Source organism: Dipodomys spectabilis, unplaced genomic scaffold, assembly GCF_019054845.1.
Source record: "Dipodomys spectabilis isolate Male_0828 unplaced genomic scaffold, ASM1905484v1 ptg000089l, whole genome shotgun sequence".
Lineage (NCBI taxonomy): Eukaryota > Metazoa > Chordata > Mammalia > Rodentia > Heteromyidae > Dipodomys > Dipodomys spectabilis.
Window position 1 is genome coordinate 22176712 of NW_024870766.1, and position 27102 is coordinate 22203813.

General features: G+C 38.1%; 1 protein-coding gene across 3 annotated transcripts in view; it reads right to left on the minus strand.

Moving 5' to 3' along the window:
* Positions 1-27102, minus strand: part of Dock4 (dedicator of cytokinesis 4) — a 429879-nt gene that overhangs the window by 77458 nt on the left and 325319 nt on the right. For all 3 annotated transcript variants that reach the window (XM_042684635.1, XM_042684637.1, XM_042684636.1), the window contains exons 24-27: positions 21214-21341; positions 18872-19006; positions 13405-13503; positions 3868-3962 (exon numbers count right to left, since the gene is read on the minus strand). In XM_042684635.1, the coding sequence (XP_042540569.1) occupies positions 3868-3962; positions 13405-13503; positions 18872-19006; positions 21214-21341 (457 nt within the window). The remainder of the gene's footprint in view (positions 1-3867; positions 3963-13404; positions 13504-18871; positions 19007-21213; positions 21342-27102) is intronic.

Sequence of the window (27102 nt, forward strand, 5' to 3'; positions counted from 1 at the left end):
CTAAAAAATCACTAACTCTGTATGCGTTGACATTGGCACAAAAAAATTCAGGGCTCCTGCTTGGCTTTTGTGCTCAAGGTTGGCACTTTATCATTTCAGCTACAGCTCTACTTCCCCAGATCACTGTTTCACTGCTCCCACCCTCCCTTACTTATTAGGTATTTTATAATTTAAAGGTAATTATCCTTAGAAAACAAAAAACACAATCGCATTAGCAATGTTCGTGGATACACTACAGGTTATATACACCACTGTTCACAGATTTCTGCCTTCCTTCCTACAATTCTGGACGGATTGTGAGTGCTTCTAGTTCAAGTACAGCTTTCTGCCGGTGTACCTGATCATTGCCCAGGAATCAAACTGCAATACCCTCATCTACTTCCAAGCAGCTAGGGGTACAGGCTTGAGCCACTGCACCTGGCTAGCTATTGTTCCACGGGGTATTTTACCTTCCTGCTTCTCATCCTGCATGACAGGCATCTCATTTTTCTTGGGCACTACTCTACTAATCTGTTACTTTCTCATCTCTTCCTGAGTGCCTCATTTAGTTCCATAGCTTCCATTCATAGTCATCTGATGATGACCCTAAAAGTACAGATCCAATCCCAAACTCTTCCCCTGCACTCTACTCAAGCACATCTTGCTTGTTCTAGCTTATTCTTCCTCATCAACTTCACTTTTCTAACCCGTGATCTATTCCTCTCAGTATTTCCACCTAAGTAAATGGTCTTCAAACCTAAGGACAATCTTCAATCCCTGTTTTTTCTCCCCCAATCACATCCAGTTATCTCATCTTCAAGTCTTATCCTCTTTATTTTCAAAATCGATCTTATTACCTTCATTACTACCTACATGTTGAGGCCACTGTCAGCTCTTTCCTAGATGGTTGCAGTAAGCTAATGCATTCTTCCAGGTTTCACTTTTGTTGCTCTACCCAACACTTGGGCCCTGATCCCTTTCTAATCGGTCCCTTCCTTCCCCCATACTGATGATTTTCCAGTTTCTGAAAATAGTTCATGTTCTCTTGGGCCACAGAATCTTTGTTCATGCTATTCCTACATAGGAACATTCTTCACTTGCTGTTTCCTGAAATAATTTTTGGTTTAAGTTTTATTCCTTCATGAAAAGACTGTTCCTATTTCAGTGAAGAACAATGTTCATTTTCATAAATGCCCTCATAGATCTGTGCTTCTCTCTCTCTCTCTCTCTCTCTCTTTCTCTCTCTCTCTCTGTACATTGGTTACTGGGGCTTGAAGTCAGGGCCTTGAGCTGTTGCTTTGGTTTTTCTGTTCAAGGCTGGCATTCTACCACTTGAGCCACACAAGTGGCTGGTTAACTGAGATAAGAATCTCTTGGATTTTTCTACCCAGGCTGGCTTGAAATCAGGATCTTCAGATATCAGCCTTCTGAGTAGCTAGGATAACAGACAGGTGTGAGCCTCCCTCCCTCCCTTTCTTTTCTCCCTCCCTCCCTCCCTTCCTTCCTTGAATTTCACTGTGGAGCTCATGTTGACCTTAGGAATTATAGGGATGTGCCACCATGCCTGTTTCAAAAATCTAATTTTTAAATTAATGTTAAAGAATGATAAAGACACATAGGTGAAGGCTTATTTCTGGACTACATTGTATTTATACAATGCACTACATTGTCAATTTATGCAATGGAAAATGAGTTTCATATGATTTCATAATTTGAATGGGAAGTAGATAGTACAGTTAGCTAAGGAGAAGAGAGGAGAGGGTTGAGGAGAGGAGGGGCACACAGCAGGTGGTCTGTTCAGCATAGCAGTTTCTCATTTAGATTCTTGTCCATAAAGAGACTAGACTTGTAGCTTCCATCACTGCCAGTGGAAAGGCAGTGTCAGACTTGCATTAGCATCCACTTAGGTGGCTATGGTCTGAAATTGCATTTTGCAAAGCATCATGGCTCTTTTTGAGTTTCCTATGGGAGAAATTTTCAGTTTAAACTCATCACACAGAGATCATTTCTGAAAACCATGTTGCCATTTAGTTAATACCATAGACAAAAATTTCAAACATTGTATGTTTATCCAAAGGCAGAATTTATACTTCTTAAATATATTATCCACTCATCTGGCCATGAGTGTGCTCATAAATGGAGTAGGGATTTTTAGTTTGGGAAGACAGAGGCATTTTTTCTATTAAAAAGCCACATTGTTACTGTACATTTTCAACATGCTCAAGAGAGCCTGGGTACCTAAGAAGAAAATGTTAAATTTACTTTCAGTATGAATTCCTGCCACTGAAAATTCTAATTCAAGCCAAAATATAGCTCTTCATGTGCGGCAGGGGAGATGACCAAATGGTGAGGACCTCTTCCCATCAACTAGCTGCGTCACTCCCAGCCCTCACCAGGACCAGGACAGTTGATCCTGAGTAGTAAGGACAGAGCAAAAGAGCAAAAGCTTCAACTTAAATCTGTACCATCCGGAAGAAATGATACTCCATTCTACTCACAGATATCAAAATATATATATGCAAAAATCTAAACAGAGCTATGTCACGAGTCTCAATTAGTCTTCAAAATGGAAAAGCTGCTTCTGTACTTATGTAAAATAGAATATGCCATATTACACTATTTGTTACTTTCCCAAGTTTTTAACACATCATTTTAACACCTCCAAGGCTATAAATGTATACTGCAGCAGAAGCCACATTAAGCTTATCTAATCAAAATGTAATCCTGCATCCCTTGAGCTCTTTATCATCATACCTGGGAATCTGGGGGAGACATATGGTGACCTTGGCCTATGGAGAGATGTGTAGAGAATATAACCTTCACCCTGAGAATGTGGGTGTTGGCATTTGGAGGAGAAGGGAAAGGAGAAGCAGGGGAGGGTGGGCTTGGTAGTGAGAATGTTAATGAAATAGAGTAAATAAGGAGTATGAAGTGAAAGTCAAGACAGTTTTTTTTCCCCCTAAACTTTCAGTGTCCTGAGAATTAGTGACAGGAAGTTGAGAGCATAGATAAATCCATAACATCAAACTTTCCTAGAACAGTGCTTGTCATCCTGAGTGCATCATAATCTCCTGTCCTTGCTCGTGTTCTCTCAAATATTGTCCTCTAATCATTTCAGTTTTTGCTGGATATGCTCACTGTAAGTTATTTCACCAATTCTAAGAGATTCAAACTAAGGTTTATGTTAATAATTATCTAAACATCTGAATTTTGTGCTGAGGTTTCCTCAGAGTACTCTTTTCATTTTCATATTACTTATCATGGTCCTAGAATACTGGAATCAATAAAAGTAGCTCTAATCGCCAGCTGTTCGACTCAAGGGTCATGTCTTATTCCCAGGACTCAGTGTAGTAGTTGCTTAATGGATGGTTTTGAGTTTAAAAGAGTTATAAAAGATGAGACATGATTCAAATGTCCAGGAAGAGTGATATGGTTAAACAAATTATGACACACCAATTCAATGGAACATTATTCAGGGTAAAAGAGAATAAAAATATGAAAGAATGAAGAATGTTTATTTCTAGGATTTTTATATGTAAGAGCAGTGTGCAGGACAGCACATATACCATGTTGCCTCCCAGACTCTAAATAAAGTATATGTAAGAAACAAATAAAAGTGATTACCACAAGGTCGGGCAGAAGATAGATCAGGCCAGTGGGAACAGGATTTCCCTATTTGTTGTTTGGTATTTCTATGATGTCAGTACATTATAAATACTAATTCACGAATAATAGTAAAACATATTTTTTAAAGAAAGGTAAGTTATTTTAGTGACCAAGAATCCTAAAACCTGGAAGTTTCAAACTGGAGATGGCATTTAAAAGATCATTCTCTTCTTCTCTTGTCCCCTATACATTCAGCTGTAATTATCATCTAAAATGGCTTACTTGTTAGCAACCAAACGCATCACAGTCCAGTCCTTTGGGAACATCTCCGGGCGTATTAATATTCGGAATACAGTAAATATCTGCAGCAGGAAATCCTTGGATAAGAAGGAAATATATCATATTACTAATTTATTTTAATTGTCAACACACACATCCCCGTAGACAGTCCTGTTGTTACCATCTCAATGGTAACAACTTTATTTTAGTAGTTTACCAGGAACACTATGACCTTTCCTGTTCCCAGTACCCAAATCCATCTGGCTTGCCCAAGTGTTTTCTCTTCTTTTCTCAGACACAGTGCAAGTGATTCTCCATGGCTTCTAATTAGCTCTAAAAATTTAGGTTCTAGAAATAAAAACTTCTAACAGAAGATGAGCAGGCAAATATACTCCCTTAAAAAAATCTATTAAAACATCTTTAGCATCAGAACTTCTCGTTCTAATAGAGCAATAATTGAACCAATTGTCTTGATTTGATTAAGTAGCTGTTAAAATTTAGGAAGTGATGTTCATAAGGAAGCATTTTATATAAAAATCTGTGCTTCTCAGAGGGCAATCTTAGATTGTACTTGAGGATGTATGCATGTTTAGGGATTCTGAGTGAATTTTCCTGAATGTGTTATACAGAATAAATTCAAATGAGAATGTGTCTAAGTTGAGCCCAGTGACAAGTGCTTGCCAGCTGTGAGTGTCACAGATTTGTGCCAGAGGGCACAGGCATTTCTATGCTGGTTTTTAAGCTGACTGCCTAGAGATGCATCTGCCTTTTCCCTCCCTCCCGCCCTCCCTCCCTCTCTTCCTCCTTCTCTCTCTCTGATTTGTTTTAAACTTTAATTTCATTTTTTCTTAAATGGACAGATCACAATGTTTTCTCCATGTACAACATGATGTGTTGAGGCACATTTGCATTGTGACACAGTTATCACTTTCATTATAAGACAAGCAAACTCTGCACAAGTTAACTTCAGACATGGAAATATAACTTCTTGAAAGTTAATGAGAGATAGGGCCCAGAATGCCACAGCATGTGACCTATATATCATTTATATCTATCTATATCTATATCTATCGCTATGCATAAAGTGTAGTTTTCTCTACTCAAAGGGGTTGGCTCATCTAGCATTGATTTAGATTTATAAATTAGAAAAGTTAGTTTCTTCTAATTTTAAGTGATTCTAGGAAAGTATTTTTTTCTTTTAAAAAATTGTCTTTCAGAAGTTATACAAAAGGTCTGAGTCCAATGAACAGTACAGAAAAACAATGCCTCTTGCTCAATGATACCTCTTTCATCATTCTTCCCCATCTCTCCCAACCTCAACTATCGCTTTCATTTGCTTAATTCCATTTTCACATATGTACATTGAATATTATGACTGCATTCTCCCGCCTCTCCTTTCTTCATCTACTCCCCAAATATTATTTCTTGACAATCTAAATTAAGGCAACAGTGTGATGCTGCTTATGAAATAATTCAAAACAGTAGACTTTCATTCATCAAATCCAACAACAGATTACGTTAAACATACAAGCTGCCTAACTGTGAGATCATGATTGTCATTCTCATCAACAGAAGACAGAAAGCTGAAAACTGAGAACCATGTGGTTCTTAATTTTTTAACACACTAACAACTTCAATCCAACCCGTAAATATTTTGACAAAGCCTTAGTTTCTTTGGCATTAGCATACATACATGGATATGTAGTATGCATCATGAGGAAACATTCCCACCAGGTCACCTGTCTTTTGATGACCAATCATGAACAACAGTTTCCCAAATGTACTCCACTGTAGACAGACAACTGTGGGGCAGGGGTGTATTTTATAGGAGTTGCTGTACTTAGATGCAGGAGGTTCTGGGTTCAATAGTTGCCCCCCAAACAAACAACAACAAAAACTAATCATTTCACATTCTAGTCCTTTTGCATATGAAAACTGTGAGAAGTCCTTTTAAAAAAACATTTCTAAAAGCTACTCTTCTAGTTTTCAGTTGATTCTTTTGGAGTTTTTCAGGCATAAATATGTATAGTTTCTGTTTTAAAAAAAACGCATTTACACTTATCTTTCAAAGATGTCCCATATTGTTGCTTCTGCTTAAATAGAATTTAAAGAAAAACCATCAAAGTGGTGAGTCATTTGTTTACTGAAGTTTATTAGTTTGGAGTATAAATAAATTATAAATTAATGTGATTTTATTGTTCACCTCAGAACTTTTAATAGCATGAAGGGTGGCTATAGGGCTATATGCAAAGTAGGGTAAGGAGGTGGGATTGGAATATCAGGGGAACATTGGATGAAAGAATGAAAAAGAGGGGACAAGATTTTATCTACTTGGCCAGTCTTCAGTTGTTAGTCTAGGTACAGCTTTACGAACTAGGATAAGACACAGGAAGAGGAATTCTGAGACCAGAAAACCTGGGTCAGGACATCCAGAGAAGAAAGCATCATGAGGCAGGTAGTCAAATCAAGAGCAGTGAACAGGAGAGACTTGTAGAAATATATCTCACTCACATATTACTTAGACAATAGTCATATGTTATTTTCAAAATATATCAGAAATTTCAAGTATAAAATATCCTTGATAGCTTGAACGCAGTGAAAGAATATTGGTAACTATCACTGTACTAAGCTATACATTTTTGTTTTGGTCGGTCATGGGACTTCAACTCAGGACCTGGGCACTGTCCCTGAGACTCTGTGCTTAAGACATAGCACTCTACCACTTGAGTCCCAGTGCCACTTTAGGCTTCTAAGTAGTTAACTGGAGAGGAATCTCATGGGGACTTTTCAGCTTGGGTTGGCTTTAAACCATGATCCTCAAATCTCAGCTTTCTGAGTAGTTAGGATTACAGGCATGAGCCAGTGATGCCTGGCTAGCTTTACATTTTTAAAAGTGCATTAGGCAAAATAACTCTCAAATGGTATTCCATCTTTGGAAGCAATAGAACTATTTTTCTATGATCAATATATTCAAATAAAGCAAGTTAAGATAATTATATGGAAAAAATAGAAATTCATTGGGGGTGCGCACTCATTCAGCAAAGATTTAATGTCTCAGGCTCTCTGCTTAAGGTAAAGATGTGGTTACGACTCAAGGAGCCAGACGCCATAAAAAACCACAAGGCCTTGTAAATGATCACAGTGTATGGTATGTGATCAGACAGGTGGGTGGCAGACAGGGACAGTGGTACCTGAGAGGGATTATATAGTGTGAGTAGAAATCAGAAAAGGGACTGGCAGAAGATGAAGTAATGTAGAATAGGTATTTCTGATAGAAAGAAGAAAATTATTATTAAAAGGCATATATGTATATATGTATATATATATATACTCCATATATATGGAATATTTAAGTAGTTTAAGAGGCTGGAATGCAAGTGTTTGGAAGGGGCTGGAGGATACTGAAGCTGGGAAGTTAGACTAAGGACGGAATCAAGGTGACAAAGGAGCTAGATTTTGTCCTGTAATGGAAAGTACCCAAGTTTTAAAGTTGTATTGAAGCTTGATTAGATATGAACATTTGAAAGCTACTGAGCCCGTATATGGGGAAACAAAGAAAAGTTCTGGGCCATGTATAATCTTATACCTACAACAAGCTCCCCATGGCTCTATTTGAAAAGTCATAATCACCAAAGAACAAGAGTCTCAATGTTGTACATACACGAAATATCAAGGATATAGATTATATGCTAGTTCCCAGTGGAAGGTGGGTGTATAATAAAACATTACTAACTACAAAAGGAGAAAGAAAAAAATACTTAATCACTACCTAGTGATTACTTTTGTTCATTTTAAAAATAATGTAATATTTTATAGAAGGCAAAAGAGAAAAGAATACAGGCTACCAGTGCTCAGGTCTTTGCTCCCACACACCAGTGCTGACAGTGACTCATGCCACTCACACACAAGTACCTCAGGATGAAGAAGGGCACACTGTTCAAAAAGCCAGAAGCCACTTCACAATAACTGTATAGGCATCCTGGTTCTTTAAGAACAAATGGTGTTCAATACCATTAGTCTCTGTAGATACCTGAGAACTGCTCAATTCCCAAATTTGATTTGGTTTAGAGAACCAGTGGGAAATATTAAGACAAATCTTTGAATTGGTAAAGAAAAAAGCAGTAGTGCTAGGAATAAAGAACAATGAAAAGTCATTTAAAGCTTTAACATGTAGTTTTTCAGTATCAATTGTGATTTTAAAAATATGTATATACTTTTCTGTTGCTATTTTAAGTAGTTGTACAAAGGGTTACAATCCCATAAGTCAGGTTATGAGTATAAGGCATCTTTATCAATGGTACCCCTTCCATCATTCTCTTCCTATCCCTATCCTCAAGTTACATAGCTCTATTTTTGCATAACGTACACAGAATATAATATAATGTCATTATATTCAATGTGTATATTCTACGACCTAACAATTAAATCCAGGAACTTATTCCATACTTATAAAATCTGTATAAATTCATAGAGATAATTGTTAACATACATATGTTTACTTCAAGATCCTTTCTAGTGACAAAATCAGAAATATCCACACTGCCCATCAGATGGAGACAAGTTAAATTATGTAGCATTCATACAGTGAGATTTGGAAAAACTAAAGTGCTGGAATATCTAATACCAGTAAGATACTGTCATGTGAAAAGTAAAAACAATATGAATAGCACAATTCAATTAAAAAAAACCATATATGTATATGTATATAGCAACTATAACATAGAAAGTTTAGGAGTACATTTATGGGTTTAACAACAGCTTCTTGTGGGGATTAGGGCATACAGGGGGAAGGAATAGGACATCTTTAGTTTCATGGTGTTTTCCCAAAGTTCACTATGTCAGAACCTTAATTTTTTAATATAGTAGTATTGGGATCTGGGCCTAGTAGGAGGTATCTGGGCCATAGAAACAGAACCCTCATGAATGGGATAACACCTTTGTCTCACTGTTAAGTTCTTGTTTTCATAGACTAGCATAGTTTTTAAGAACTGGTTGTTACAAAGAAATTATTCCCAAGATTTTCTTCTGCATATTCCTACTTGCCCTTCAATTTCCATTATGAACTGACGCACGAGAAGCTTTGAAAAGAAGGCAAGTAAATGTTGGAGCCATAGCCTTGGACTTCCTGGCTTCTAGAAATAAGAGTCAAATAATGTCCCTTTTTGCTGTCTCGTGTCAGGCACTCTGTTGTAGCACCAGAAAATGGACTAAGCCATTTTACATATCTTGATGTGTCACTTTTTAAAAATTAGTACAGTTCCATGGGATTTTTGTACAATCCCAATATGAGATTTTTTTTCATCAAATACCACTATACTTATTTGCACCTTGCTTATCTACAGTTTTTTATTTAATTTCTAAGCTCAGTGTAGATCAAAATCCCAAATAACTCTCCCTCTAATTTGACCCTTCTTATACATTTCCATTTTAAAGCTAATAATTTCTTGTAACGTTTAAAGAGGTAAAAAGTTACATTTTATAAAGTTTGATAACAAAGATTTTGGTTTGCTAACCTTCAAGGGAAAACCTCACTTAGCTGCCTGAGCAAAGATATCAGGATGTTAATATAATTCTTAGTTCTTCCATTTACTTGGGGATAGTAATGACATCACTCAACCTTCCTGCAATGGACAGGATGAAATGTTGCAAAAATTCTGATTTCCAAAACACATTTGGTACTAAGGATTTGGGACCTGTATTACTACTACTACTACTACTATTATTTGGTTGATTGTGGGGCTTGAATTCAGGGCCTGGGCTCTGTCCCTGAGCCTCTTTGTGGTTAAGGCTAGCTCTCTACCACTTGAGCCACAGTGCCAACTTCCAGTTTTTGAATGGCTAATTGGAGATAAGAATCCACAGGGACTTTTCTTCCTGGACAAGTTTAGAACCATGATCCTCAGATCTCAGCCTCATGGTAGCTAGGATTACATGAGTGAGCCACTGCTGCCTGGCCACCAGTATTGTTTCTGAAAAGTACTATAAGATAGCTTTGGGGGAACATAACTAACAAAACATTCAATTTTGTAGGAAATTGAGCATAGGGAAAATTTACCTATTAAAAGGTGACATATGAACTTTTAATATTCAGATTAAAATCAGATGGCTAATTAGCCCTTAGCAAATTAAATACATGACCTCTATTTTGCATTTACTCTAGTTACTTTCCCTCTAACACTTCTAACAAGGTGATCTTCTTCCCAGGCAAGGCTAATTCTTTCTATGCCCGATGCCTATTGAGGGCCTCACCGTGTAGATTAGCATGTTTCTTTCCATCAGCTCGAATCATTAATATTTAAACATGCTTCAGTCTCCATGATAGCTGTTTTCTCTGGCATCCAAAGTTATCATTCAGTAGCCACAATACCTTGTTCTTCTTTAAAGATTATGTACATCTTCCCATTCTTTTGCTTTCTCATACTTCAATGTAAGACGGCCTGGCTTCCTTCCTTTCCCTGCACTGAAATCACTAACTATCTCCAACAATACGCATAGACCTTTTTGTGACTGTCACTTGACCTCTGTGAAGCAGCATGCATTAGAATGCGAAGATAGGGTCTGTAACTCTACAGTTTCCTTGAATGTTCATGTTTACTCCCATGATGTCCATTATTCATGAACTGTCAGTTCTTAAATCTACGTATCTGCAGCCTCACTTTCTCTCTTGAATTTCAGGCATTATCTATGAAACTGCTTTCTTTTGGATGTCCCTTGAGTGACCAAATTTAGACTAACATTGGATTACTTCTGCTTACAAACTTGTCCATCTACTCCTAATTCATTCAGTGAACAGTGCCAGCATATAACCCATTGTTAAAAACTACTACCTCTCCTTCACAGTTTTTAATGTAATAGTCATCATATCCTGACAATTCATGTTCCTAAATGTCTCTAGTTAGTACCTACCACTACAATCAGCTGTTCATCAAACTCTTCACAGGGATTGTTGCCTATTCCATTAGTCCACTTTCACATATAACCAGACAAATATGATTATATCGCTCTCTATAGAAGCTCTCAATAAGTTATAAATGTCTTCAAAACAGAGTCCATATCCACTCACAGAACCTTGTATATTACAACTTTGCTCTTCAGGTTCCATATTCTATCAAATGATCAACAAATATATCTTGACTGCCGAATATGCTGGACATGTTCTGGGATATGACAATATGAGCAAGAAACCAGAAAACATATGGCCAAATCAACAAAATGTTCCAGATTCCAATGAGTACTGTAAAGATGAGGAAGAAGACATGCTATGCCAGCTAGGACACTAAAGGTGGCATTTTAATTAGTAATTAATTAATAGTTGATTCATTTTCTGGCACTTAGCATGGAACATAGGGCCTTGTCCATGTTAGGTAAGCAGTCTACTGCTGAGTTATAACTCTAGTTATCACACAAGTGATATTTTAATTGTGAATATATTTCTACTAATGTTATAGTTCTCAGATGAATTCTGTTTGGAAGTTTCCTTGTTGACTTGAGCTTTCCTGGTACACACAATACTCAGGGGCCAATGCTGACTACTTGTTTGATTTCCCCTCAGAACTCCAATGCTTGTCTCAGTGCTCACCATACTTGAGGTGCTTGGTTTGTATTTCCTAAATGACAGATTAAGTAGTTAGTATCATTATATACTTTTCCTGGTCTGAATAAAATATATCTCTTTTGAAAAAGTATGTTGATAGCCAGGAATAAAGTCCACAGTATTTCCATTAGTTTTCTTGTCAATATGAACAGTAAAGCATTTATGCTTTTAAAAAAATTACTAGGTAGATACACAGTATCTATCAGTATGTGGCACTGCTATTTTTTAATTCTCAGACTCTAAAAAAATGCAGTTTTTTAAAAATAGGAAAACTGTTTTGGATGCTGGGGATCCTAAGCCAAGGATCTTGTGCTTGTTAGCTTGTGAGCTCCTACTGAGCTCAATATCCAATCCTGGAAAATTTTTGCTAGGGAAAACCCAATTATTCTCCCATTGTGTTAAATAGGCAATGTCTCCTTGAAGTTAACTGGGTGATTAGTTTTCTTCTGAGGCATTTTTTTGTTCTTGTTTTTGTTTGAACTCACAGAAGGCAAGTTCTAATTTTATCCTTTTAAAATTCTAAAGTGAAGATTGCATGTAAGAATGAAAAGTATGATGTCATGTGCAAATGGACTGATTCTATCCTGGATCTTGCCCTAGTAATTATTGTTATACAAGGAAGCTTGTCAACTGCCCCAACGTGGCAGAATGATTCTTGTGAGATAACAACGTGGCTCCCCGGCACTGAGAAGTCTGCAAGTGGTGACACCTACGCACTATTTATATAAGATAGCCACATATCTTCCCCTAAGGTACTGAGAAGGGTTATAGTCAAGCAACTGCTGCACTGTCCCCTTACTTATTTTCCTGCAATGTTCCACTTAAAAAATTCTCCTAGTGTGAGCTTTGTAACTTGCAAGGTACCTGGAAAACCTCAAGAACGAAAGAGAATAAAAGTAAACAGGGGTGAATGACAAGTCATTTCTCAGTTTCCGAATACTTACCAGCTTTTTTTTTTTTTTTCGGGTCTAGTCGTGGGGCCTGAACTCTGGGCCTGGGCGCTGTCCCTCAGCTCTTCAGCTCAAGGCTAGCGCTCTACCACTTGAGCCACAGCGCCACCTCCGGCTTTTTTCTTTTTGCTTATGTGGTGCTGAGGAATCGAACCCAGGGCCTCATGCATGCAAGGCAAGCGCTCTACCACTGAGCTACCTTCCCAGCCCTACTTACCAGCTTTTTAAGTGTATAAGTATGTGCTGGTAGTAAGACTTGAACATAGAGTGTGGGTGCTTTCCCTTAGCTTTCTTTGCTCAAGGCTAGTACTCTACCACTTGAGCCACTGCTCCACTTCTAGCTTTTGTGTGATTAACTGGAGATACGAATTTTATGGACTTTTCCAACCTGGGCAGGCTTTCAACCAGGATCCGATGATTTCGACCTCCAGAGTAGCTCAGATTACAGGCATGGACCACTGGTGCCAGGCAACTTCTTACTTTTTAATGATGTCCCCAAATCTTAGTGAATACTGGATGTTTCAAAATCTGACACCTGTATTTATGTTTAATTTCAGCCTGCTAGACTCACATAGCATCATGTCCAACTCTGCTTCATTAGTTAGATAGCTGTAGCCAAAATTTCTCATTATGGCTGAATAGGGATGAGATGTGTTTATACATTCTCCCTTATTTCATATGAAGGTAATATGGATGTCTTCTTAACTAGAGTTATTCTATTTTCTTTTGTTAGTTCTTCATTCTGCATCTAGTTTACTGAACCTTGATGAAGTATTTCACATCCTATGCCCTTCTCAAAAATAATATTTCATTGCTTTGCTTGAATAATATAAATTTCACAGAATTGATATATATGACATCTGTGGACAGGCTTAGAAAAAAAGAAAACATTGTTTAGGATTTAATAGAAAGAGGTAATTGTCATAAAACCTGAATAGCAATAAGTAACACCAAGAAAGTTAGATACATTAAAGAAAAAATTTAAATATAACTTACCCTTAACTCTTCCTTTGTGTTGAAACTATCAAGAAGTTGTTGATAATGCCTATCTGTCATTTGTCTTAGTAGGGACAAAAGACAGGCAACAAATTCCCCCTAATGAAAAAAAAATCATACATTAAAGGAAGGCCATAAAAGAACATCAGTAACTTACTCTGAGCTTCCCTTAAAGAGAATAATTTAAAAAATAATTATGGTCCAATTTCACCTAGGAAGTCCTCTTAATTAAAATTATTTATATCATATCCAAAATTTTCTTCATGGTGACTACTACTATTCATTTGGCATATATTCACTTTTACTATTTATGGTAGAAGCTTTCCTCTTTGGAATTAACTCCATTTATTTAAGAAGGTAAGGTTCTGAGATCCATGACCACTTACTCTGTGTTTAAAATGCTTCCATTTCTTTTATCATTTGAGCCTCATGTCAGTGCTCTGTGGTAGAGAATATATTACTTATAATGACCTACAAAGCTCAAGCCTTCAAAGTTAAAAAGAAAAATATGTATATCACACTTAGATTTGATAAATAGAACTGCTATAACTTGCATATTCTAATCCACTAACTAAAAACTTTTTCCTTTTCAATGCAAACATGTTTTGCTCAGCAAAGAATTTTATCTATTTTTAAGTAGAACAGTAACATTTTAAACAATACAAACACAACAGGCCAAGCAATTAGTGGTAACTAACCATATGTATACAGAAGGGAGATTTAATTGTGGAAATTGATTTGAGTTTATGTGGAAACTGTAGGATCACATGTAAAACCACAGTCTAGATGCCCTGAGATTTGAGTTTATGTGGAAACTGTAGGATCCCATGTAAAACCACAGTCTAGATGCCCTGAGAAGGAGGAGTTTCCAACATAGGGATCAGCTTAGTCAAACATGTCTCTAAATGCTCACATAGGAAGCCTGAGACCATTAGGACATATTAGGTGAGCCAGAGATTCAGGTCTTTTGCACGTGGGTAGTTATTTCCAACACAGAGACAGGACAAATTCTTGCTTTTCTACGTTAATTAAGCTTAAAAAAATTCAAGGAACTAAGAATAAATGAGTAGAAGTATCTTCTAAGTTTAACATACTTGTTAATTACAAAGGACTCCTTGAGAATTCACAGGAGATAAGAAAAGTTAGAGAAAAATATACTGACACTTTGATGCATGTGTGCAAAAGCAACCCAAGTATAGGAAAATAACTGTGTAAAAGGACTATGGGAGTAACCATAAGCGTTCACACAAGACTGGGAAGGGAGTAATTAGACTACAATGTATGTGAGGAGACTTCATATTGAAGATGAAACTTTACTGGGCCAGTGCAGAAGAAATTATTAAAGACAGAGGAGAACAATGCATAAAGAGAAAAAAAACAAAAATCGATGAATTATAGAAAAGTTGAAGCTAACAGTATATATATTTATTTTTTCCCCAAACTTCAAATTCTTTGAAAACTATAAGCTTACGTGTCAACAAACAGGCAAACAACCCCAAACCATCTGTAGACTTCACACATAAGAAACAAGAAAATCATAGTAAAGTACATGAAACTTTAATTGCTGAAGCAAGTAAACTGGGAGAAATCTTAACACTAGTCAGAGAATAAAGACATCATATATAAAGGAAGAATGGTAAGGCTGGCCTGGAACAACCCATAGAGCATGGAAAGGCAAAGGGAGCAATTTTGGCAATAAGAAAAAAATTCAACAGTGAATAGAATTACTTAGGTCTTTACGGTCAGTGTACAGAAGTGAACACTTGTTTGAGTGCAGGTTATTTGTTATATTGGGCTGACTGCAAATAATTTAATACTCTCACAGACAGGGTTTGACATATTTATGTTATATTGCCAATCCCAACATTTACAACATAATTCACTTTTCTTGGTTGTTGTTGGTCCTGGGGCATGCACCCACATGTGTGCATGTGTATTTGTGTGTGTGTGTGTGTGTGTGTGTCAGTACTAGGGCTTGAACTTAGGGCTTTGGCACTATCCCAGAGATCCTTTTTCTGAAGGCTAGAACTCTACCACTTGAGCCACAGCACCACTTCCAGCTTTTTTCTTGTGTGTGAGATTAACTGGAGATAAAAGTCTCCAGAGATGTCTTTGAACCACAATCCTCATATCTGAGACTCCTAAGTAGCTAAGATTATAGGTGTGAGCCACCAGTGCCCAGCTACAATTCAATTTTATGTACTCTCTTATTGTCCTTGAGTAAGAATACTCTTGTAGTATCCAATCTTGTCAAAAGAATTTGATGTTTATTATTTTACCAATTTATTTCCCAGCAATAATGTTATTTCCTTCATTTTTAAGATATGTTAAGAACACAAATATAGGTAGATCTTAGAGTCACAATTTGTTTAAAAAAATAAGACAAAAAATATACTGGCCAAGATCCACTTAATTTTACTATATGAATTTCTTAACAAGATGTCCTTAAAACACTCGTATTCAGGCCAGGAGCCAGTGGCTTATGCCTATAATCCTAACTATTCAGGAGGCTGAGACCTGAGGATTGTGGTTCAAAGGAAGCTGAGACAGGAAAGTCAGTGAAACTCTTATCTCCAATTAACCAGCAAAAGCTAAAAGTGGAGCTGTGCTCAAGTGGTAGAACACTAGCCTTGAGCACAAAAATTAAAGGACTGTTCCCAGGTCCTGAGTTCAAGCCCCAGTGCCAGCACACATAAATATACACACACACAACCCCCTCCCCACAATTCTAGTGTTTAGTAGCTTACATCTGATATATCTTTACATCTATTTATCTGTCTATATATTTATCTATCTATTTATGTATTGCATATAAGTAGGCATTTCTACTAGTAACTTTCAGAGTATTAGATGACTATTCAAATAGTCTTCAAGAAACCATCCATTATACATACACATGATTTTTCCAGATGCTTCTAGGTAAGTGCTCTACCACTTGAGCCATGTCCAAGTCTAGATTCTTTCCAATTTTTTTTTTCAGAATTATCATGCACCATTTTTGCTCTCCTAACCACAAGCCCACAGCAAATGCAGACTTTAGATAAGCATGCCAAGCTATCAGGGTCTTAGACAAGGCCCTAGCTGAGCTGAATCACTGTTAAGTGGTGCTTAAAAGAATTATGTGAAAGGAAGTATTTATAAATTGTAAGGAACTCTGGAGACCAATTACTTGAGGGCGTGAGGCAAATGGCCATTTATACTGCTTTATAAAATGTGCTTCTAGGAACAATTGGATTTGTGAAAGGAACCAATTACAATAGCGTCCCCACCCCTTTCCAGCCAATGAGAGCATTTTAAAGTTTAAAGACAAGTTGGTAGAAGAAGAAAAATAAAATAAAATTCTCCTAAGTAGTCAAAATAAAGCTACTGTTATCTAGAATTACAATGTAGTAGAAGCCAGTCCTCATGCTGGGGTTGCTGGGAGGTAGGCTAACAACTTGGCACTTGCAAAGCACTGGAAAAATCCATCATGACATGCTTGTGGGAAATGTGTCTATTCACACTGTGTCCATTTAGCATGAGCAGATTTTGATATAAGTGCTTGCAGAGACTGAAAGGTGCTTAATGTAGAATTCCATATAAAGACTCCTTGTTTGGGAAGTCTTTTCTCTGTGGGAAAATGCTGAAGATATTAGTAAATCTGTAGACCCAAAGAGGAGTGACTCTCATGACAGAATTAGTTATAACTATAACAATCACTTCTGTAACACATACAACATTCATGTCACTGCTATTGCTAAAACACTAATAGCTAAAGCTCTTTACAATTTTACCAAATTGGTGAAATTCTTATATTAACTTTGAAATAAAGATGATTATTTTCTCTGTTTTAAAAATAAACAGAAAGCCGGGAGCCAGTGGCTCATGCCTATCATCTTAGATACTCAGTAGACTGAGATCTGAGGATCTCAGTTTGAAACCAGCCCAGCTAGGAAAGTCTGTGAGACTCATTTCTAATTAATTAACAAAAAGCCTAAAGTAGAATTTTGGCTCAGGAGGTAGAGCACTAGCCTTAGCAAAAGAGCTTAGGGTTAGTATCCAGGCTCTGAGTTGAAGGCCCAGAATTGGCACAGAAACAAAGAAACAAGCAGGCTTACAGATAGTAAATTAATCAACATCCTATTGTCAGTGGAACAGCAAAGAATGAAGCCAGAATACTCTCAAAAAATGTCTTAAAAAGGTCCTAAAATTATGGATGTGCTTTCTAGAAAATTTCATCCCATGTGTGTTCAAGAGTTTGGCTTTATTCTCAGTATATGGTCTTTCTAAAATTTGTACATATGTGGTCATCCTGTCTTCCCTGTGCCCTACCTAAAACACAAACCTAATCACTTCTTCAAATCTCTCAGTTTGCCTTGTATACACTGTTATGACCTTAAGAACGCTATACCCCAAATGATGCAGTGCGTCATAGCCCTATATAGCTACATGGCAATATAAAGCAGTCTAGAAAGAGTACTTTAACTTTTAACCCATCTACCATTTGCTATGATTTTGTTTGCTGTGTTATTACAACTTCAGATGTATATAAGAGGTTGAGTTCCATGAAACAGTTTGAATGTTAATATCAGAATCAAGGAGAGTTCCTTCCCTATTCTTCTTACTAAACAATTAAATACCTGGATACTGTATATAAAACTTATGACTACACATATAAGAGATGGACCAGGAAACTAGGAGCCTAAAGAAGGACATGGTATTAAGCTGGGCTGCCTTTTATATCCTAGACTTAAGCCTATAAATGCAGGCAACCCCACTATGTCAGCAGTTGATGGGGGAGGAAGAGGAAATCCTGATTAAAGCCTGCTCTGTAACCAGAGAACTAGGGAAGGGGTACTCTCATAAGCCAATGGTTTGGATAATAACTGCTTTCCTCTATCTGAATACCACAAAAAATGTTGACTTTATTACTCATGTTATCACCTGAATAGGACAACTGGTAGCCTCTAGTCCAGCGTGTATACATATATATGTATATATACACATATATTTCTATCTAAATTTCATATGAACCATGTTATATTAGATTAGTAAGACAATGGAGCTTGAATGCCCCATATCTGAGCAAACTGAAGAGCAATAAAGTTAAAATTCATTTGTCATGATTTAAAAAAATCCAGAATTAGAACTCAGGGCTCCTGATGACCAATGGTCTTTTTCACTATTCTTGGCTCCTCAGGCAACTTGATGGATGAAAAGAGGATGCAGAGTGTTACCAAGGTGACTGAGGTTTAAAAAAAAAAACATAGATAGTTTAAATAGCGCAAAGTTAGAGCTAATATCTGAAATTAGAAACTGCTTATTAGAAGATGTTTTAATAAACTTTGTTTTCTTGGTGAGGGTAGTCTCACCTAAGTTGGAAATGCTTACAGGTTTCTCTCCTAGAACCAAGTTCCTCAGACTTTTGCAGCAGTGCCCCCTCATAGTGAGGGAACTATAAGAAGCACCACTTGTGGGAAGGTCTTACAGTAACGTCCTGGAACTGCAGCCGCATGGTGGAGCTGGAAGGCTGTGGTCGACTGGTGATCTCCAAGATAGTCCTCAGCAGGATGTCCAGCAGGCTGGCCACGATCACATCTATTTCTTCTAACACAGACTTTTCCTAAGAGGGGGTGGGGGTGGAAGAACAATGCATTCAGGAAAGGCTCCTTTAGTATAAAATGGGAGAAAATCAACTTTCAAATATAGAATCAAGGTTGGGAAGGTGGCTCAGTGGTAGAGCGCTTGTCTTACATGCATGAAGCCTTAGGTTTGATTCCTCAGCACCACATAAACAGAAAAAGCTGGAAGTGGCGCTGTGGCTCAAGTGGTAGAGCACTAGCCTTGAGCTCAAGAGCCAAGGGACAGTGCCCAGGCCCAGAGTTCAGGCCTTACAGTGACAAAACAAACAAACAAACAAAAAAACAAGATAGAATCAAAGGCTCAGGGAACTCAACAGTGAGGAATCTGAGCTTCAGTAAGTGAATGGTTTTGGACAAATTTGCTCCTGGGTCTCTTTCTTCACTGAAGTCTTTGGTTCTGAGAAGTATGTAAGTCTTCAGTGCCCAACTGTGCTTCCATGAACAAATCTCAGCTCTGGGGAGTTGCACACATTTCCTTAGACTAGCTTATACAGAGGACTATTCCTACAGAAGTGCTTTAAAAACAACCCTATATGTCAATAAATACTAGGAAGCAGCATCTAGTCTAGATGAACATCTTTGGCTACCAAGGCCTAGGGTGAGTAGCCATGGCAGAGACTAAGAGTTGACAAAAGAAGGAGAATTGTTCTGTGTTGACTTCTAGCTAGTGAATTTGGGTTCTCGGTTTATCTATAAGACAAAACTTGTGTATAAAGGCCTTCTACCACAGAGACAGCTTTCTGCAAGGAATATTTTTAGAAAGTGTAAATTTGAACAAGGCTTTTGGCCATAATTTTATGATAAAGTTTCTTACACTTATAAGAAAACCGGCAAGGTTTTCCTTCAGGGAAATGGATTCTATTCTGAATTCCTTATCAGCTTAGACTAAAAACAGATTTAAAACTTCCGAATTGAAATGGACAAAGAGAAATAAAAAGAAATTACCTCTATGTCTGTTACTTGTTTTAGGTTTGGAGTTGTGTGTACTAGTTAGCTTACATTTCTTTTCCCACAACAATAATTTGGAAAATACACCTAACCAGGTATGGCTTAGCAATTCTTTGTTCAATCAGAGTGGGAAGCCTGTCTCCCCACTGTCATTGTGCTATGTGGTTCCAGACCACCAGGGGCCTGAATCATGGGGTGGGTACTCAAGGCTTAATACTTGTTAGGCAAGTGCTCTACTGCTAAGCAACACCCTTAAACTTACTATATGTATAGATGCAGTTTCTAGCCTTTTCTCCTCAAAGACCAACTCTGTTACCATACTACTTGGACCTCTCTCTACCAGCTCTCATGGGATCATATATTGACTGCTCTTCAGAAGCTGATCATAACACTGATAAACATGGGAAAAACCTAAGCATACAGGTAAAAGGAAGAAGAGAAATCAGGAAGCCCAGAGCCCACTGCCAAACTCCACTTTGTATAACGTGTTACTGATAAGTACAATGCTTAATTAGCAGCTGCAGATCCACAAAACTGGAACAGGACATCTCTCCTATATGGATTTCATGTCAGACCCTTGAGCCATGATCATGAGGATCCTGGCTGTCCTGTTTCTGGACAAGCACGCAACCTGTTGTTTCATTTTTCATTACACTTGAGCACACTTGTATTGTATATCCAGGGCTCAGCACAGGAATCCCCAGAGCTATCACAATTTAGAGATCACTTCAGGGGCTAAGTTCTGAATGTGTTACAAGATAGCCCTTGTCTCCTGAGGCTGTCCTTTGTATCTGCTAGTGTGATAGGAGCATGCCTGAGGGCCACAACCACTTTCTATGCATGGTCATGCAGAACACAGTTTCACAGATTGAGTCCCTGTGATCTCACATTTGTAAGTCATCATTGTCTTTTTGCCATGTACCATATGAAGATGAAACAAAGACACAGTATAGAAGGCTTTCAGATTTCCTTCTTTTTTCTTCTCAAATACCTATTTAGTTCTTGCTTGAAATACAAGCTGAGGAAACCCAGGTTATTGAGAGCTACAACAAACAAAACAAAAACAAACAAACAAAAAAACCCCTCTAAGTCCTTCCAAGAAAAAGCAGAAAGTTCAGCCTAGCTGTAAATAAAAGTCTCTGAAGGCTCCTCTTTTCTCTGCCTTCTTTGAAGACATTTAGAATTTTATTTACAGAAGCCATGGGATGAGAAGCGCATACTATGACCTGCTTGTACTTACTGAGCTATTTTTCTTGATGAGACAAAATACGTTGCTAAGGATACGTGCACACATGATCAGGTCCTTCTGTTCTTGCAAGTGGATGTGGAGGTGATGTAACACGACAGGCAGGAGGATGTACCGGGAATCTGCAGAGAAAAGAATCATTAATGTCACATCTGTTATGGTCCCACGCAACTCTTGGGTGAATCCTTATCTACTTTTAAATTCAGCTTTAATTGTCCAATTATTAACACTTGTAGTTACAGAAGCCCTAGCTCTACTTGGTTTATATTAAAATCAGTGTTCCTTTCTCTGGTGCATCATTCCTGTGCCCCAGAGGCTTCCGGCTTGTAGTAGAAATAGGTGTTATTTTTTTTTTTTTCTTTTCCTCTCAAGTGTTTGTTTTGCTTCTCAGTTTCCATACAGAATGCTTCTTCTGCTCTTTCCTGAATTGTCACAGAGGTAGGCCATGTATGACTTCTTACTAAAGTACACAAAGACTTAGATTTTGCACCCTGTTCTCATCTCCCCAAATTCTTTCTTGTTTTACCTTTCTCTCTCTTAGCTCTTAGGAAATTATCTTTATCCTTGGTAATCCAGCATTCCTACTAAGTGGACCCATTGGTCTGTAAATCCATATTCTCCAAGTAGGAAATTTGATTAATTTCTAGAATGGCTTTCTTCCTTCTGTGTTCTTGGTCTATAGGAGACTTCAAATACATTGACATTATGATCACTTCAGCTATATCCCCAATATAAGAAATTGTTATTGTATCTTCTACATTTTCAGCTCAATCAACTTATTTATGCTACCATATATTTAATTTCTGAGAGCTTTCTTATTCTCAGGTCCAGTATCATGGGTGTAGAGCCTGTGCAGCCACACAGGTCCTTAGACTCAGAAGGGGGCTATACTTGGTTGAATGCTCTACTGCTGCCATTTTGAAATTCTTAATTTTTTTTTAACAGCAAGACCTGAATTTTTTTTTTTTTTGGTTGGTCGTGAGGCTTGAACTCTGGGCCTGGGCACTGTCCCTCAGCTTTTCAGCTCAAGGCAAATGTTCTACCACTTGAGCCACAGCGCCACTTGCGGCTTTTTTCTTTTTGCTTATGTGGTGCTGAGGAATCGAACCCAGGACCTCAGGCATGCAAGGCAAGTGCTCTAACACTGAGCCACCTTCCCAGCCCCATATTTTTTGACCTTCTTTCTTTGCTTCCTTTTATCTTTTACTCTTTCCCATTCTTGTTTCATAGATGCACTATTTTCTTTCTGTGGGGATATCAGAAACAATATTGGAGGTAATTTGAATTCACTGGATTATCTTTCAAGCTATTCTTGTTATTTTAATACCTTATTGTGACCTCTGCCTTTGGCATTAAGACTTTTTCTATCAGTGTCTAGTGGCCTTTCATAGTCCATTCATTTTTGCAAGTGAAGAACTAGAAAGAGGGTACCTCAAACAATAAAGCCCAGGAGTTAGGCTTCTGGTCTCATATTTCTTTTAGTGCCTGTTACTAGGCTACCAATACAGGAGGTCTGGGCTTAGTTTTTCAAAAATCCTAATGAAATAAGACACAAGGGAGGAAAAAAACCCAAATACAATAAAATCCAGATTTGTAAAATGATTTATTGCAGGCCCTTTTTTTAAAAGTAGCAATCCTCACCAGGAACTCTACTTATTTACAAAGCATTTGCTTGACAAAAAGAGCTAGGAAAAAGAAAATGGAAGATGAAGTGCCAGGAATCACTATCTGGAGAGTTTTAACTAGAAGAGAGGATGAAGCTTCCCTGGCATGTCCCAACAGCTAGTGTGATGTGCTTCTTAAAGATTCAATTTGCAACCAAATATTCAGAAAATATCTACTCCCCCACCACCCAAAAGTAAAACTGGTAAATAATTTGTATATGGTGTATTAAAATAAAAAGACTGGCAATAAGCCAGTGGGTAATGCCAAGCAAGTTCACCAGATGAAATGTTAATTCTTACCTTTAAGAGGCAACATGACCCATCAAACAGAATCCCTTCAAACAAACTAACAAACAAAAGTCAGATGGCCTTGCAGAAATTCAAATCTTCTATACATTTAACTATACAAAGTGTCATATAAACGTTGCCTTAAGATACACACTCATATTCCATGTCTTAGATAAAGTTTACTACGTGCTTTTGTGGTTCTACAGAGCAGTGAGCCACTTACTTCTGTTTTGTTTGTAAACAGTGGAGTGGATAAAGCCAGTTCCTTTAGGAACGTTCTAGGGCATGGGACTAGGAAGTGGGAGAGCAGCTAAGAACCACTGGAAGTCTCCCTTTCTTTTGACAAAAGTTCATCTTTGCCTCCTCTGTAAACCAGCTTAGACAAGGATCCTTGATACAGTATCTGTCCAGAGAGGTAAGCTACATACAGTATAAAAACCTGCCATCAAGCCCAAGAGTTGGTGGCTCATGCCTATAATCCTATCTACTCAGGAGGCTGAGATCTGAGGATCGTGGTCAAAGCTAGCCCAGGCAGGAAAGGCTATGAGACTATCTCTAATAAACCACTCAGAAAACAAGAAGTGGCCTGTGGCTCAAGTGGTAGAGCCTAGCCTTGAGATGAAAAGCCGAGGGACTACTCCCAGGCCCCATGACCGACAAAAAACAAAACAAAACAAAACAAACTAAAAAAAAAACCCTGCCACCAGACCTTCCAGGTACCAGAGTACAAACAGCACATGCTGTCTTGGGGGGAAAGTACCCCAGATCATACATCAATCTCACAAAAGAGCAATACACAGGCTTGCAGATCTCACTTAGTGTTTTGAATCCCACCATGGATGCATAATGGATACTATATGCACTTCTTACTTCTGCTAATCATGTCCTCTCCTGGCTTGCGACTTCCACAGTTCTGTGGCCATACTCATTTATGCCTGTACTTAGGTAGAATCTACCAATAAGATGTTCTTTTCTGTCTTTCTTTGTAAACTTTCCTCCATTTCTTCAGTAGCTTCTGTTGCTATATCCAGATCTCTAGCTAGCCCATGAACCAGTGCAAAACATCTACTCATGAAACACTTGCTAAGAACTGACTGTCTACAGGCTGCTACACAAGTGGGAGATAAATAAATAAAGCACCTGTACTCTGGAGCTTTCCTTGTGGAGAGGGAGGGGGAATACAGTCAACTCTGAGAGTGATAATGGGCTGGGCAGGGAATACAGATTTTTTTTTTTTTTGAGAGAATGAGAGAGTTAAACTGTCCTGAAGGGCACATGTAGATTAACTAGACTCCAAGAGCACATGTAGATTAACTAGACTCCGGGAGTTGAAGAAAGTAGACTTCAGATGAAGGAAAGCAATGAGATAGGAGGAGGCAGCTGAACAGGACCAGTCACAGGCCTGGATGATCAATTCTGAAACCTAATCTCTAAAACACAGGGATGTGAAAAAGTGAGCAGTGACATCTCCTGGAGGATTTCTAAAGGGCACTCTGGAGTATACATGGAGGATGAAAGGAAAGAGCCAATGGACAGCAAGGGCAGAAAGGACTGAGCGGCTCAGGCCAGGGCCCTCGGTGAGGAGATGGGGTCAGATGTAAGTGGTAGAAGAACACAAGCAGCCTGGGTGACAGGTGGAACCGGAGGGCAAAAGGAAGTATCAAGAATGACTTGGAGGTTTCTAGGTGGGTGGTGCTGCCACCTAGAGATGGAAAAGAGTAAGCTTAGAGTGTAAAACAGGACCAATATGGATCAAAATGCATTGATTTATAAATTGGTTTGTTGAGTGTACAACTATTTAAAGATACTAAAAATATATTAAAAAGACATGCTGAGCTCAAGAAGCCAGTGAGATGGTTGCAGAAGGATGCTTAGAGGAGCGCTAGATAGTGGTTTGGTGCTCAGAGGGTAAGATTTAGTCTAGGAATCAATACCTGAGGGTTGTGTCAGTATACAGACCCCTAAGATTAAGAGGGTGGGGTTAACTCCAGGACTAACCCAGAGCTACCTCCTTGCTACACGGGCCCCAACACGTATCCTTCATCATATCTGCTAACATACCTTATAATTACTGTTCAACATCTGCTATACTGTTACATTGTAGGTAGACCAAGAGCAGAGATTGTTTACTTAATTTGTAGCAATGTTTCCGGTGTTCTCATATAATAATGCGGTGGAGGATTCTGGTCATAATAAGAACTTAATACAGGAGCTTCATCATGGGTGCTGGTGGTATCAGGACAGCTGAAAGAGCCTGGCATTTGTTGTCCTTGACCATAGCTTAAGTAGGATGGGAATGGGAGGCGCCTGATCGCAGCCCAGTTTATGACTCCATCTGCTCTGCTCACTCTGAGCACGAGGAAGCGGCTATTCTTGTCACCACTGCAGTCACAGCAGCTGCTGGTGGAGCACATCCGGTCCCCATTCTCCATCCCTTGAAAGTCCGTGCAAATGTGGATGAGTAATGTTTGAGAAATGAAAAGACACAGGTTGACTTTCTCCCTGGTAACATTCTGGCAACTACCAATCAGTATTGTGAAGTTCAGAGACATGGCAAGAGAGCAAGGAGGAAAGACCACTAGGGAAACCCAACATATTTGACTGACCTTCCATCTCTACAGCACAGGACTAATGATGACTGGTTGGACACACAGTTTGTCTCATACCATTGTCTTGTGTTCAGGGAGAGATGTTGCTTAGCACTCTTAAAAGTTTATCTTTGTCACATCTGGACAAAAATATAGCATTGATTTCTCAAAGATACACTTTTGTTGGGTGAAGATGAAAACACTTGTGATTCCAGCACTGGGCTGAGGATCTGATGTGGAGTCCAGCTTGTGTTACATAGCAAGATCCAGTAACAAAAACAAAACAGAACAAGACAATAACAACAACCACCCAAACTCCCCTTGGCTCATTCACAAAAAGAATTTCCACTTAAGTTAATTATAGCTAGTATGTTTTATTTTCTTTACTCATTTATTTTTTGTGCCAGTACTACAACTTGAAGTCAGGGCCTCGCACCCTCATTGCTTTGTCATTCAAGGTTGGTACTCTACCACTTGAGCCACAGCTACACTTCTGGCTTTTTATTGCTTAATTTGCACATAAATCTCAAAGACTCCAATCAGGCTGGATCTCAGCCTTCTGAGTAGCTTGAGTCACCAGTGTCTGGATCCCAGTGCGTTTTAAAATGCCCAGGTAAAGATGTGAGAAAATGTCTAATAAAACGCAAGAAGAAAGCCTGAGCAAATGTGAAAACATAAACATTTCAGGAAGTGTTTTCAGAGTTGTCTGACGTGGACAAGGCTTTTGGTCTGAAAGTTTTAAAAAGAACAACATTGGAACAGAGGACCGAGAAGAATATGAGTAAGGGAGAGATCAGGGAGAGATGAGGGCATAGGAATACAGAACAAAGGGGATGATTACTAATGGCTTCTAACCAAAGGGGGTCCTGAAGTCCCAGATAATCTTTTATATATTTATGTTGCAGAGAATCAATGGAGAATATCCAACTAAAATTTTAAAAAGGTCTGTACATTTCTCCCAGTGTGGTCTTGCATTACTATTCTCATTTAAAGTCCTCCTCTCATTTATACAATTTTACTAGTCTTTATAAAACTCATCTCTTTGAAATGAATGGCATTTTCAAGTATGAAGTTTAATTACTCATAATGTATTAGGTCAACACTTAACTGTGCAAAAACTACAATTCTAAGAAATACATGGTATCAGACACCATCAAATGTAGTGGGATTGTATTCTTGATATTGTCTAATAAACAGAGGAACATAACCAAACATTGTCCCCTTATATTATAGTTGAAAATGTTGTGTATGGGGGAGGAGGGAGAGATTAATTCCTAGAATAAACTTTAAAACTGGTCTAATATTCTATCTTCCTCCATCACACACTCTATTCTCTACTGCCA